The sequence below is a fragment of the Cyrtonyx montezumae genome, unplaced genomic scaffold (assembly GCF_038088225.1).
Source record: "Cyrtonyx montezumae isolate F1298 unplaced genomic scaffold, pur_monq_1.0 scaffold_0, whole genome shotgun sequence".
In the NCBI taxonomy this organism is placed as follows: Eukaryota; Metazoa; Chordata; class Aves; order Galliformes; family Odontophoridae; genus Cyrtonyx; species Cyrtonyx montezumae.
Genome location: NW_027071824.1, coordinates 19,778,499 through 19,793,621, shown reverse-complemented (window position 1 = coordinate 19,793,621; position 15,123 = coordinate 19,778,499). Strand labels below are relative to the sequence as shown.

The 15,123-nt window shown below is 37.1% G+C and overlaps 1 protein-coding gene across 2 annotated transcripts in view; it reads left to right on the top strand.

Moving 5' to 3' along the window:
* Positions 1–15,123, top strand: part of PRKD3 (protein kinase D3) — a 40,104-nt gene that overhangs the window by 17,207 nt on the left and 7,774 nt on the right. For both annotated transcript variants that reach the window (XM_065729415.1, XM_065729406.1), the window contains exons 6-12: positions 323–400; positions 1,531–1,714; positions 3,428–3,551; positions 6,454–6,531; positions 8,120–8,396; positions 12,285–12,337; positions 12,716–12,788. In XM_065729415.1, coding sequence (XP_065585487.1) covers positions 323–400; positions 1,531–1,714; positions 3,428–3,551; positions 6,454–6,531; positions 8,120–8,396; positions 12,285–12,337; positions 12,716–12,788 — 867 coding nt within the window. The remainder of the gene's footprint in view (positions 1–322; positions 401–1,530; positions 1,715–3,427; positions 3,552–6,453; positions 6,532–8,119; positions 8,397–12,284; positions 12,338–12,715; positions 12,789–15,123) is intronic.

Sequence of the window (15,123 nt, the reverse complement as noted above, 5' to 3'; positions counted from 1 at the left end):
AAAGGGCATGGAGCAGATTAGAGGATGGGAAAAATTACGTCATCGTGGAAAAAAATAGCTAGAGAAAAAGCTAGAGATTAGAAAACTTTTGTACTGGAAGGGAAAGTGCTGACACAGTAAACTGGCTTGGCAAGTCAACATAAGAGACGGGGACAAGATTGTCCATTTCCTTCTGGAGGTGATCTCATCAGTACTGTCTTCTGTTATGTGCAAATGTATGCATCTGGACTGAGGCGTGTGATGGAAGTTGCGATAGAATGTTAGTGTCTACTTGAGTAGGAGTAAAATGTCATATAGTGGGCTTATTTATCTTTTGTTTTAGATTGCAGGTTCAATTGTCACAAACGCTGTGCATCTAAAGTACCTAAAGACTGTCTTGGAGAGGTTGTTTTCAATGGAGGTAAGATGAGAAACATGCTCTCAAATACTTACAGGTCTTTGGAGGCATAAAAAGATTTATTAGCTTTAGATGCTCTCAACTATTTTACATGTTTTTATTTTACCTTTCCAGTTATTTCACTTGAGATTGCTGTGAATTAAAAGATTTCACTGTGAAATTTAGTTTGCTTACTTCAATTCTATTTCTTCAGTGTTGGCAAATGTCATATGGTACAAGAGAGACATGAACATACTGGAGAGAGTCCAGCTAAGGACTGTGAAGTTGATGAGGATATCGGAGAATCTCTATGAGGAAAGGCTGATAGAGCTGGGTTTGCTTGAGTAGGGCTGCCTGGAGCAGGCTGCCTAAGACCATGTCCAGATGGTTTTTGAATATCTCCAGGGTGGAAGACTACACAACCTCTCTGGGCAACCTGTGCCAGTGCTCAGTCACCCTCACAATTAAAAAGTGTTTCCTGATTTTCAGGCAGAGCCTCATGTATTTTGTTTTGTTCCCATTGTTTCTCGTGGTTACCACTGACAAGGGCCTGGCTCTGGCATCTTTGCACCTTCCCTGCATTGATTTCTATACACTGATGAGCTCCCCCTGAGCCTTCTCTTCTCCAGGTTGATCAATCCCAGTTCTTTCAGGTTTTCCTCCAGTCTCTTTGTCATTTCAGTGGAGCTTTGCTGAGGAGGTGATGTTTCCCCTCTGCTCAGCCCTGTTGAGGCCACACCTGAAGTACTGGGCTCCTCAGGGAGATATGGTCATGCTGGAGAGAGTCCAGCAAAACGAAAAATAATTTTTGTTCTTGACACTTATATTTTAATTTATGTTTTAGAAGGAATAATATATTGATTTACTGACCACTTGTGGAGCAGAATCACTTCGTGAGAAGCGTGTTTAGATCTTGAGGTCTTCACTATGATTCTTTCAGTATGAGTGTTTTGGTTGGTTCTCCTTTGGTATTTAGGAAAAACAAATTGATAATGTTGGTTAGCACACTGAATCATTTAGCAAAATCTTGAGGATTTTTTATATTCTGGTTGTGCTATGATGCTCGCATAAATGTGAACCGGAGAACAATTTTTTGCCTTTTTTTTTTTTTTTTTAACTATGCTGTAAAATATCTGCATCTTGTGTTGCTCCAGAACCTGCTAGCCCAGGCCAGGATTTGGACCTGCCAATGGAGGTTGATAGCAGTGAAATGAACAGTGATGGTAGTCGGGTTCTGGATGATACTGAGGAGTCCTCAACTCCAGAGGACAAAATCTTCTTTATGGATCCATCTGACCTTGATACAGACAAAGATGAAGAAGCTGTCAAAACAATTAGGTAAACCATGATGTGATTTTTTTTTTAATGCTCTTGGATGTACCTTCTTGAGTATTCTAAAGGAAAGTTTCAAATAAAGCATTTGTGAGTAGCCCAGCTTTAAGTTGCCTGTGGTGGCTTTTTTTTCTTATTATTTAAAATGCTCTGTAAAATGCTGTAACCTAAAACATAACTAAGTTAAAATGGTGTGTTCTCTTCTTATTGGCCTATGAATGTTATTAAATAAATAAAATGAAATTATCTAACCGTGGTTAGAAGCATTGCTTAAGGCAGAGATATGGGAAAGATCTTTATGACATGAGCCTAATTAAATTACTAGTGTACATGTGTTATCTAAAAATAATTACTCTAGAGACATTTTAATATTTATGTTTTAGTTTATTCTAGGCAGCAGATTGCTTTAACTAGAATGTGAGTCTCTGAAGTCTTTCGTCATATAACTGTTCCACAGAGTCATAGAATGGTTTGAGCTGGAAGGGATGTTTAAACGTCATCTAGTCCCTGCCCATTGCTGTGGGTTGGGACATCTTTCACTTAATCAGATTGCTCAAAGCCCTGTCCAACCTGGCTTTGAACGGTTCCAGTGATAGTTCGTTTAATCAAGTTCAGCCTTTTTAATAGACTCATAGAACAGACCAGGCTGGAACGGACCTCAAAGGATCATAAGATCCAATGTTTTGTGGGAAAAGGGAGCCTAGATGTGATTATCTTCAATCACATCTTGAAAGTCTCTACTGTGTCCCAGGTGGAATTCTTACTCTGAATAGTGTCATCCTGATTTTCTTAGTGTCATTCTTAAAAATAGAAGAGCAATTGTGATAGGTCAGACAAAGGTAATTTTAGCCCAAGGTCTCATAGCAATTATATAAGGAGGAGTATAAGAACAGGAAGAGCATATAGGTCAGGAAGAGCAACTTTCAGTGATTTCTAGCTCACGGACTTACTGAGTTGGAAGTAGCATCTTTTTGTGTTCTACTTCTAGGTATAAGTTTTCCATTTATTTCTAGTTACATCTGAAGCATTAGTTTCTGGCATGTGCAGCATCTTGTGTCAGCCACTTCTACAGTGCTGACTGCACTGTGTTAAAGCATCTTTATGGTTTGATTTGAAATGTGCCTTATGATTTTTTTCTGCTAGGACCACATGTAGGATTTCTGGTACTAAGCAGGTAATGTGGTGCTCACTCTACACTGAACAGGACTAAAACCTGCATGTTTAATTAATGATTGTCAAAATGTTATGTTATCAAGTTTTTGTCTGCAAGAAAATTAATACAAATGACAATTTATATTTTCAGGTATCATTTGAATTAATGTTCTTCTGTTTTCATAAATTGAAAGTGTGCTTTATTAGTGAAATATTAAGAAATAATTAAGTTGACTTAGGCAAGAGAAAATAGTAACAGTGCTGATGATAATTACTTCTATGCTTCATTAAGACTCAAGCAGTACATTGGTTTGAAAGGATGATTTATGTAGATGTCTCATTCTGGAGTGTTTACTCTGCCTTCCTGTAGTATAATACAGGTACTGCAGTACTTGCATTCAGAGAGCCTAGTGGGTGCTCAAATTTCTTACCGTATATCAGTGAAATAAGTTGTATGAGAGGAAAAAGTGCCTGCTCTTGAAAATCCTAGGCTAAATGTATAATGTGTCATTGTCATCATTGTACTTTTAATATTTAAACTAAAAAACAACTGTTTTATCTTTTTAGTCCCTCAACAAGCAATAATATTCCTCTGATGAGGGTTGTACAGTCCATCAAGCATACGAAGAGGAAGAGTAGTACGATGGTGAAGGAAGGATGGATGGTTCACTATACTAGTAGAGACAATCTGGTCAGTGACATTGGTTTCTTCCTACATTAACTTAAATTATTTCTCTCAACTATTGTATTTTATTTCTCTTACCTAGATATTCTGGTTTACAATATCATCTGAAATAACTAACAATAATGTTCATTAAGAAGTAGTATCATGGAGAAATCTTCCATGTAACAGTACTTTTCAATTCAGAAAAAGAAGCATCTCTAATCAGTCTCAAATGAGTAACGTGTTCGAGATCTCAGCTCTCCCAAGATAAACACTGGACTCATCTTCTTTGCATTTGGAGGTTTTATTAAACTATCTGGAAAGATTAATTCTGTTATAAAATGATGAGTACTGAAACAGTTAATGCTATTGTAGTGATGGAAATATTTAGTAAATTTGGTGTGTAGATATGGAAGCCCGTTCTTCCTCTAGCAATTCATTCTATCTCAAAGTAAACATTATTGAACACTGTTCCCTCTTATGCATTTTTGTTTTGTTTTGTTTTTGTCCTGTGAAGATAAGATTAGCCAGATTCCTTAGAGTTATCTACTGTGACAGAGTGAATCCACTTTTCTTGATCTATGAAAATAAAATATGAAGTGGAGAAGATCCCAGAGCTCATGCAGCCCAGTTTGTCGCATAAATATTCGTGCATTCTTTGTTCCTGTGCAGGATCTGTCAGAAGAGGGACTTCAGGAATTTAGTTTGTTACAGTTGTGTTGAAATCACAGTCAGCTCAGGGTGCTTTAGTGTTTTCACTTTCTGCGTTTGTCAGCTAAACAATCACAAGTGGTATGTAAAGTGCAGTTTTATATTAACTAGTTGTATTTATCACAAATCCAAGTAAATATCTAACATATTTAAAATGGGATTTCAGTCTAGGCTCCTTATTAGGCACAGCTATCATCTGGTTGCTCTGAAAAAATTAGGGCCAGATAATAGTTAGAAGGTGAATAGCTCAAAGCAGTGCTTAGGGCAGACCTGGTGTTTGGCTCTGCTTTTGTCAGCACAACCAATACATTTGTCCATTGATTTTTTTATTTTTTTTATTTATTTTTGTCTTCTTGGACAACACCTTTTCTTAAGTAGATTTTTCATCTATCAGTCTAGCTGCTACCTAGATGATAGCTACCAAAAGGGTGGTGTAAATAAAGTTTTCTAAAAAGTTCCAAAGCAAAGATACCATTCTAAAAAGATTCTAAAAAGATTCCAAAGCAAATAAAGTTCCAAAGCAAGATACCTCCAGCCAAGCAAAATATCAGAGGGCTTCCTAGTGGAAGGAAGCTTCTGTCTGAGGCATTTCAGCATCAGCTTATATACCTTGTCCAGTATCTCTCAGCTATGTCAAACCGTTCCTTGTTCCTGCAACAACTTGGGCTTTCCATTAATTCAGAAGAGATTCATTCTAAGAGCAATATCAGCATACTTCCTGTTGAGCCTGGATGATAAGGTATTTCATCCAGGCATTGGTATTTCATCCAATTTCTCCATCACAGGGAGACATTTTTATGTCATCATTTGTATTCTTTTTTTTTTTTTTCACTCTGAGCCCTTTTTTTCTCAGTATTGAATATATGCATATTTTGAGTTCCTGAGCTTACTTACCAACTAGTTCCTTTTACAATCCAAGCAAGCCTTCCTTGATTTATGATTTTCAAAAAAGCATATATGTTAAAAGGATGAGTTCATCTTTATGCCTTCATCCAATCTCCATTCAGTGCTGACTTGAACTTTCATTTAGTTAAATCTATTCCTCTCCTGGCTTTCACCTAACTCCTACAGATGGTCTTAGCTTCCCTGTGACTGAAGAGATTTAAGCTCTGCATTAGATTTAATAAGGGTATTATTTTTCTAAACATTGTCATTCTAGTCCAGAATAGGAGTGTTGGATTTTTCTTGGGGAAAAAAAATGAAGTTTCTGACTACATGAGCATGATGCAAGCGAGTCACTTAGATCAGTGTAGCCATGTGTCTTTCAAGTCCATTTAACTTTCAAACAATTCTCTATTTTGAGGAGTGTTCCTGTGCTTAAGATTATTTCGCAGTTATGAACAAGAACTTATATGCATATTATTCTCGGGTGAAAAACATTTCTCATTGATGACTTCTCAAAAATGGCTACATAGTTTGTCTCGATTTTTGTCTTAAGTTTTCAACTTTTCCTCAAGAAAGATGGTCCACCTGACTGTCATAATCTGCCTATCTTTTTTTTGCTATTGTGCACTTGGTTCACATAGACTCACAGACTTGTAGGGGTTGGAGGGGGTCTCTAGAGATCGAGTCCAACCTTCAAAATTTTCCGTTTACAGAAGAATGAAGGACTTGTTAGACTTGCTCAGTTCTTAAACCCATGGCATGTTGGTGTAAGGGCACAGAAGGAGAAATCATGTCTCTCACAATTATTACGAAGTGAAAATAATTTGGATTTTATGAGCACATGCACCCAGAGTGAAACTTATTTAGCTAGTTGTTTCCTGTGGGAGTTGGAATAGGCTCCCCAGAGAGGCAGTTGGAGTCACCATCCCTGAATATGTTTAAAAAACGTCTGGATGTGATGCTCAGGGACATGATTTAGTGGTGGGTTGTTAGTTAGGGTACTACGGTTAGGTTGAGGTTGGACTTGATGATCTTGAAGTCTTTTCCAACCTGAGCGATTCTGTGCTTCTGATTCTGTTGTCACCACTGTTGCTTTAAGGTGAGTGATATTTTTTCTGGTTTGTGCAAATACTCCTGTGAGCCTATTCTTGAATTAGAAAAAGCAAGCAAATAACTGTATTTCCAAAATGTGCTTTTTGTGTATACAGTGTTAGATGGAACCATAGGTGAACATCATTTTATTATCTTAGTTATTTAAACAATTTCTCATTTAAATAATTGGATAACGTAAGACCTCCTAATAATTTATGTTATTGCACTATGTGTTTTGTAGAGAAAAAGACATTACTGGAGACTGGACAGCAAATGCCTCACACTATTTCAAAACGAATCTGGAACAAAATATTACAAGGTAACGATGAGTAATAATTGTATTGCATTTGGTTTACTTAAGGGGTTTTGTATACTTGAAATAACTGCTTGTGAGTAGGATAATAAACGTTATGCAACTTCCCCATCTTTTTGAGTAAAAACTGACAAGTAAAATTTTGGGCTATGCTTATAAGTGAGAAAGACCTAGCCTACTACTCAGAAGTTGCTTGCAGCTCCCATTTTAATCACTTTGAGTATGTCTTTCCTTCTGCTTTACGTGTACTATTCTCTTGAATTGGCTCATGTATTATGCTTTTTTTAACCTTTACTAGAGAATGTGTTTGGCTACCAGTCTAGATGCAGGCTAGGATTTTTGCTCTCAGTAAGTAGTGATTGAAAGTTGCATGCTTATTTATTTCCTTGCTCCCAACTCTACAACTGAAAGTTGCAAGCAAGATTTACAGGAAAATTTACTGTACAGCTTGGCATTATATGAATGAAGCTTGGCAATAAGTATGTTACATTACTAATATAGTAATGCATTCAATGGTAGAATACTCAGAAAATGTCTTCAAATGTATAAACAAGATTTTTCCCTTTCTTGTCTTTCACCTTTAGGTGGGGGTCCTTCCTTTATAACATCTCTAAGATCAAGCCTTTTCTCTCACCCAGCTAAACTTGCCCAGATCCTTTTCATCCCTGTCTTGACCAATGCAGTTTCTTCTTCTCAGACTTCCCTGATAACTTATATATTGCCCTGTGCATTCAAAACACAGCTGGTAAAATATGTTCCTTGCTTGTTGCTCCATCCTGTCTCTGCTTTTAGTCCTTTATCTTGCCCCTTTGCCCCTCTTTTTTTTTTTACTGCTTAAATCTTGGATTATTTGTCTTTGCTATTAGAAACATTCACAGCTGTTATTTCTATTTTTATTTGCCTCTCATCTTAATGAGCTACAGCCTCTTAACCCCATAATGCCAGCCCAATGTTCACCTGCTTGTTCACTACTCTTGCAAGTGATGTGCACCTGTAAGCCCTTCTATATATGTAGAATGTCCTCTTCCAACAAGCTTGAGCTTACAGCCTTTCCTTTCTTCAGATCTGTTCCCTAATACTGCTTTGTAACATGTTCTTAAACTGACAAGGTAGATAAACTGATAGAAATCGTTTATGAAAAATTATCTTTACCAAAATTTATTCAGAAATGTGAAGTAATGCTTTTTGGGTAGCTTATACAACCACATCCTCTTCCTAATGTGTCATTCTAAAAATCCCTGTCATGTTCTTTTCTAGCTAAGCTGTATAATCTATGGGTGCAGTGGGAAATGGCCACTCAGTAGCTGTGTGTCACATGTGTGCTGGATGATGATGCTGAATATGAATGCAGTTTGTGTATTGAGTAATGGTTGTGTAGTGGGAACTGTGGTGGGGCTCTCCAGGCACATATAGAGGAATTTGGAAGGCTGTGGGTGGGTGACTCTCTACATTTCAACAGTAGTTATGAAGCGTGGTGTTTTGATATTTTTATATATTTGCTTTGATTTCTCTGCAAACACTGTAAGTTCTGAACAATAGTATATTAAAGTATTGTATGTCTTTTCATTTTTTAATCTTTAATATTTTTCTTCAGGAGATTCCGCTTTCAGAAATTCTCCAGGTGACTCAGCCTCGAGATTTTTCAAACATGGTGCAGGGCAGCAATCCATACTGTTTTGAGATCATCACTGACACGATGGTGTACTTTGTTGGCGAAAACAATGGCAGCAGTCACCACAGTCCTGTTCTTGCTGCTTCCGGAGTTGGACTTGACGTAGCTCAGGGCTGGGAGAAAGCCATTCGTCAGGCCTTGATGCCAGTCACTCCTCAGACTAGCGTTTGCACTGCTGCAGGACAAGGAAAAGATCACAGTAAGCAGGCAGACAAGGCACTGTTACTCATATTCTGAAGCTGTAATTGATAGAGATTCCATTTCTGGAACGTTCTTATGAAGTATGTTTGTCTATTCTCTGCTGAATTGGGTCTGTAATCTTCCACAAGTTTCTGGGAAGTGGCACTCAAGTTTGTGGAGGGTGTGTGAGCAAATCTCTTAAATCTGTGGTAGCAGCAAGTAGGAGTAACGAATCAGGTTTCCCACGTTAATTCATACTACAGAACTTCTGTCATGTGAGCGTTAAGAGTTCACACATAGTTGTTGGATGTAAAAGAGGACCATAGTTTAGGTATTTCTAATAAACTTCTATAAACGTCTCTTCTCATCAGATTATTTATATATATATAATGAAAAATTGGATGCTTTTTGAGATTGTCATCCATATTAAAAAAAAAAGATCTGTAGCTAAGGATAAGGAAGTTAGTAATGAAATGTAAATGATGCTAGTGATGGAAAGAACATTTGCTGAGCTCTGGGTACTAATAAAAAAATACATTTTCTTCCTTCTGTGCCCTTTCTACCCTTCTCTCTAGCCTAGGATCATATTCATTATCAAGACTACACTGAGCACATTGTGCTCTTCAGATATCTTTTCAGTCCTTTGCAATAGTGTTCATGCACATTCTGTACTGATGTTTATGCTTTCATTCTTCAGTCTCCTTTCGTCTTTCAGCTACTCTTTAATCTTCTTTTAGTATTTGTTTTTTTTTTCCTCTGTAGAAGATCCTGAGATTAGTTTCTCTGTCTCTGCTATCTCATTATTCTGCATCAGCAGCAGTTAAGAGCATGTAAATGCTAATCTTAGATAAAGACATGTTCTGAAAATGCAACCATGTTCTGAAATGGTGAACTATAAAATGCAAGTCCTCATAATTCTAATTAATTATAGTGAAGAAACATAGCTGTAAGAAGATACCTTGTATCATGCCTTTTAGTTATGTAAAATGCCACTTCTGATATGCAAATATGAGTTCCAAACACCTGTATACCAAAGCACTCTCTGTTCTTTAAAATTGAATGCCTACTTACTGTTCATGAGAGATACGTTAACACAGTTACTTTTTCCAAAACCATTTTTTACCTGATTTTTAATGAAAAATTGATAGTAGTAGAGGATAGAGCTATAGGCTAAATACAGAGAATAAGTATTTTTGCATGTTTAGGATTGTAGGAGTATAAGAAACTACCGTGAATTTTGGAGTGGCATTTCCATATTTTTAGTGCAGACAGTTGTTCTCTTAACAAACATGAGTCCCAAGAACCATTAAGAAAATTGTTCTTACATTAAAAAATAAAAAAAAATACCCATATCCTCAGATATGTTCTCTTTAAATGAGTAGTAGACCAAGCTAATGCTTGAAATACTTACAGCAGCAGGGAATGTATAGTGTCAGAACATCCACAAAGCACCAACTAGTCAGTTTGTGCCATATTTTAGCCAGCAAGTCATTAATGAGGATACCCTTCTCTGACTCACGTGTAAGAATCCTTTTGGACACTTTGCCTAATGTTTGGGATGGGATGTTTCTCTGTAGGATGTTTCTGATGTGAAATGGGAAAGGGGAGATTAAAAGTAAAGTAGAAGTAACCAATTATGTAAGCTATTAGTTGATGTAAATTAGATGTTAAATTCTAACAATACTGCTTTCTTCATAGAGGTCAGCATTTCAGCCGTTGTTCATGCGCATGTCAGAGGCTTCAGAAAACTAACTTGAAGTAACTCAATCCCTACTAAAGTGGGGAAACAGATACTATGTGTTCCATCGCTATCTGTGGCTAAAGAGTTCAGTTTGTTCTCTTAAAACAGTTTCAAAAACTGTATCTTCACTTTTTTTTCTAGTTAAACTGTAGCGAGATTGAAACAAATTGTCCTTATTAACATTTTTGTATACCTTTTTTTTTGGTTTTCCCTTGTGTTCTGTGTTGCTCCAATACAGACTTGACTAACTTCAAGAGGAAGTCAGTAATCAATAATCAGCAGACGTGCATAGCTGTAATTCCAATTAGTATTTCAGATGTAGATTGAGTCCTTTGAGAACTATTATTATTTTCTATTTTCAGTCTATACATTACTTCTTTGAGATAAGGCACAGGTGACAAAAACCAGGTATGTGTTCACAGAATTGCAGGGGTTGGAAGGGACCTCAAGAGATTATGGAGTCCAACTTCACTGCTAAAGCAGGTAATAGGTTGCGCAGGTAGGCATCCAGATGGGTCTTGAACATCTCCATAAAAGGAAACTCCACCTCCTCTCTGAGCAACCTGTTCCAGTGCTGTGTTGCCCTTACCATAAATTTCTTCTGTGCAGAACTTCTGATTACTCCTTGTCCTATCGCTATGCAATGCCAAGAAGAGCCTGGCCTCATCCATTTGCCTTCCACCTCCCTTTAGATATTTATAAACATTTATCAGATCCCCTCTAAGTCTTCTTTTCCCCAGGCTGAGTGGCCCCAGGTTGCTCAGCCTGTCCTCACACGGGAGATGCTCCAGGCCCCTAATCATTTTTGTGGCCCTCTGCTGGTCACCTTTTAGGAGATCCCTGTCTTTTTTGAATTGGGAATCCCAGAACTGGGCACAGTATTCTAAACATGACATCATGAGGGCAGGGTAGGTGGGGAAGATAACCTCCCTCGTCCTGCTGGACACGCTGTTTTTAATGGAGCCCAGGATGCCATTGGCCTTCTTGTCCGCCAGGACGTACTGCTGTCTCATGGCCAGCCTGTTGTCCATCAGGACCCCCAGGTTCTCCTCTGCAGAGCTGTTCTCTAGCAGATCAGCCCCTAACCTGTACTGAAGCACGCGGTTATTCCTCCCCAGGTGCACGAGTCTGCACTTGCTCTTGTTAAACCTCATCAGATTCCTCCCCACCCAACTCTGTAGCCTGTCCAGGTCTTGTTGAATGGCAGCACCGCCTTCTGGTGTGTCAGCTAATTCACCCAGCTTTGTATCATCAGAAAACTTGCTGAAGCATAAAGCTCTTCTAAGGGTGATAAAGGTTCTTTTCAAAATCTATAGTATGTTCTGCATTCACCTTATAAGTGATTTTTTTCTTTTCTTTCTTTTTTTTTTAATTAACATATACATAGATACCTGCTATTTCTTCTGAGGTGTCCAACCTCCATCTTGAAGTCAAAGGAGAAAGATGCTTTCATGTATCTCTTCTTGCCTGCTTATCTTAATGCTATTTCTATAATGAAAACTTCATATCATCATTTGTTGCAGGCTGAAAATAAATTGTGCACCTTTCTCTAGTGCTTTTACTTGAACATGATGCTTCCTAGATGTGCTATTGTTTGATAAAAACTGGTAATATTTCTGTAGTATATCTGTGAAACACTTTGAAAACCTTTGTTTACATTACGGATTTTTTTTTCTAACTATAAAGTCTTGTTACTTTTTTTGCTTGATTAATTTCCTTTTCTTGTACATCAATTCTGTATATCCTGCTACTACACAAAATCTGTAGTCACATATATTTGAGTGTAGGGGGTCCACCTAATCCTTTTACCTGTACATTTCCCTATTGCTACCAGAAATTCTTTGTAGTTCAATGAACTCTGATACAACTGCCACATTACTATTGCTTTTGGTTCTCCAGCTCGATTGTCTACACTTTTATACTGTTCTAGCATTTTTATAATCACTGATATGACAGAGGTGGACAAATAATCCCAGCAAAACTCAGAGATGTTCATCTAATCGGTCTGTGAAACCTGGGTTCCTGGTTATGATGTTTTTGCAAAATATCCATAAGAATCATTGATTTTGTGAAAAGTCAACAGAGGTCTTTTTTTTTTTTTTCCTTTTTGCTACCAAAAGCCTAACTTTTCTTTTTTCTTATTCTGTTCCATCTTCTTTATTGCAGAAGATTTATCTCTAAGCATCTCTGTATCAAACTGCCAAGTCCAGGAGAATGTGGTGAGTCACGTGCATTGTAATAAAAAACTGTACTTATTAATCTGAGTATTTTAATGTAATTGGTACTAACATTGTGTGACAGAGAAAGCAACGCTCCAATATTGTAGCTAGAGAAGACCTTATTATGTACCTAACAGGAGATAATTTGCTTACTTGACACAACTGTTAGTTTGTATTATTGTATCTTTCTGTAAACAGTGTGGTTAAATGGAACCTCTTCAGGAAAAGTTTCTTCTTCCCTTCTCTTGAGGGTAATGATATCACCCTTTACGTATTTTAACATGAAATTTACATACAGCTTAGCTAGTACTAATTAATATGCTCACAAACATTTTGAGTAATGCCTGATGCTTATGATTTTTCCTCTTCATGCATTAGGATATCAGCTCTGTGTATCAAATATTTGCTGATGAAGTTCTGGGTTCCGGTCAGTTTGGTATCGTATATGGAGGTAAATAGATTTCATTATGTTTTTAACTGGAGTTTAACTAAGCTTGTTATAATAGGCATTTTCTTATTTGCTTATCTGTATCAAGAATGTCTCAGTGAAGTTTATCTTATTAAAAGTTTTGTTTACTATGATTTAGCCTCTTGGCATTTTGATTACAATTTTCTTATTATTTTGATTACAAATTTCTTACAATTTGGCCTTTTTTCCCTTTTTGTGTTGCATATGGAGTTTTGCATTGCTTCAGAGTCATTTCAGAATACACGTATTTTGACTACAATTAAACACAGTCACTAGTCCCAATTTGGCCTTGATGATTTTTGTTTATTGCAAATTCTAACACTGCTATCTGTTTTATACAGTGTAAGAAGTTATGTATTTAAAGAGGCTGTGCTGTATACCTGTGATTTCATGGATATCTGAGAGAAGTAGCTGAAAACAATTAGAAGAGTATGTGTTCTAGTTTGGTCTTTAAAAGCACTGTATGCAGATGGTTTCACTACCAATTTCTGTCAACAGGATAAAATAGACAGAGGAATTCTTTAGTGAAGTCTCAGCTTTAGTCTTCAGATGTAATTTTATCACATTTTATTGAAACACTTCCATTGCTACATGTAACTTATTTGTAGTATTTTATCACAAAAAAGAAGAGCTATTAGAAATAAATCATGAACTCCTGCCCTATTATTTTAATTTATTTCTTATAAATCCCATGTAACATACCTCAGATGCTGAGAAAGCCATGGGCTGTAGATCCGGAAAGGAAGAAAAAAGTGGGAATCTTTCTGCTTCTGTCATATTGTCTCTTTAATCTGGAAATACTTGGGCTATCAATCATTCTTCTGACTGCCAATATTGTAGCTAAATACTTTTCTCTATTACTTCATTGCTGAATGGAAATCTGGTTTGAATCAATTACATTTGAGAGGTCCCCTTGTTCCCACCCCTTGATTTCTGAAAGCATATTGCCCATTGAATTATGCTTCCTTTCTTTTGAATAGAATGCACATAAATGCAGGCAGTAGTTATGTTTTGATTTTACTTCTAAGTATACTCCCCTAAACTGCATTTTAGATTAAACCTCAGGTGGGTATTTTTCTTGATTCAGTGGAGTCGCTTACATAAGAAATACTTAGAAATGGTTTGTACTCATATTCACTCTTCTTACTTTATGATCTCCTAAAGCATGTAAAACATGTGTACTCAGTTTGTTAAGATAAAATCACAAGCTTAATGTGCAAAGAAAAAACATGATTTTCTTTTTTTGGCTGTGCATGCTGCCTAACTGTTGCTGGTGTTTGGGGATACAGGATCTGGTGGTTTTGAGTGATCTTCTCCCCACCTTTACAGACTTAATGAAATAATCAAAACAGTTAAACAAATGTGAAGGTATAATTAAGTTACTTCTTCTATTACTGTCTTTTTTTATCCCCCTTCTTCTGGACAAATATTAGATGTTTGCAAATTGTGAGTCAAGAAGTTTATAGGATATTGATACCCAACTGGTGTTTCTTTCTGTGAGAATAGTTTCCCCCTGTGTTTTCTATTCTGCTTCATTTTGAAGGGTCTGAAAAGTGGGGACACACATGGGGAAAAAACAAGTGTTGCCAATTTTTTGCTGGTGTTAAACTTGCCTCAAAACCTGGGGTGGTTTTGCATCAGAGAAGGAATTTCAGGCTGCCTTTCTGTTAATCTTTCTTTGTGTACTTTTATCTTGTGTAGCTAAGTGTATTGATAATTTGGTGTTGTTTTATGTTCTCTTGTGACCTTGTGTTTGTTTCTCATTTTTGTGATGGCATTTCTGCTACGTTTCGATGTAATTAGGTGTTTATTAGGGCTAGAGTTACTTCCCCTAACTATTTTGAGGTTTTATTTAAACCACAGTGAGGAGCTGCAATTCCTAACATCTTGCCTAAAAATTGCTGATTTGCTACAGAAAGAAATGGCAAAACTCCACAGATCTCTTTTGAGACTTGTGGCTTTACGCTTTTGCCTTTGTACAGTTTGTTTTCCTTAGGACTAATGCAATTTACTAAAATATTTGTTTTCCAATTATTACTTCTATTTGGTAACCTTGTTTAACTCTTCTGGACCTTGAGTGATTTCACTGTTTTACTTCCTCCCGTGGACGTAAGCCTGATTTTGAGCCTTTATTCATGAGGATCTTTAAGGCAAGCACATTGGTTGCTCCATGCAGCCTTCGGAAGCAGTTCCTCTGCCTTGCCTAAGCCCTGGCCAGCAGCACTGACTGCAGAGCAGCAGGTGAAGCTGTCGGGGTCAGTAGTGAGCTGTAGCTGGGCTCTCCATAGCCCTGTCTGTAGCTGTGATAGTAGGTAGA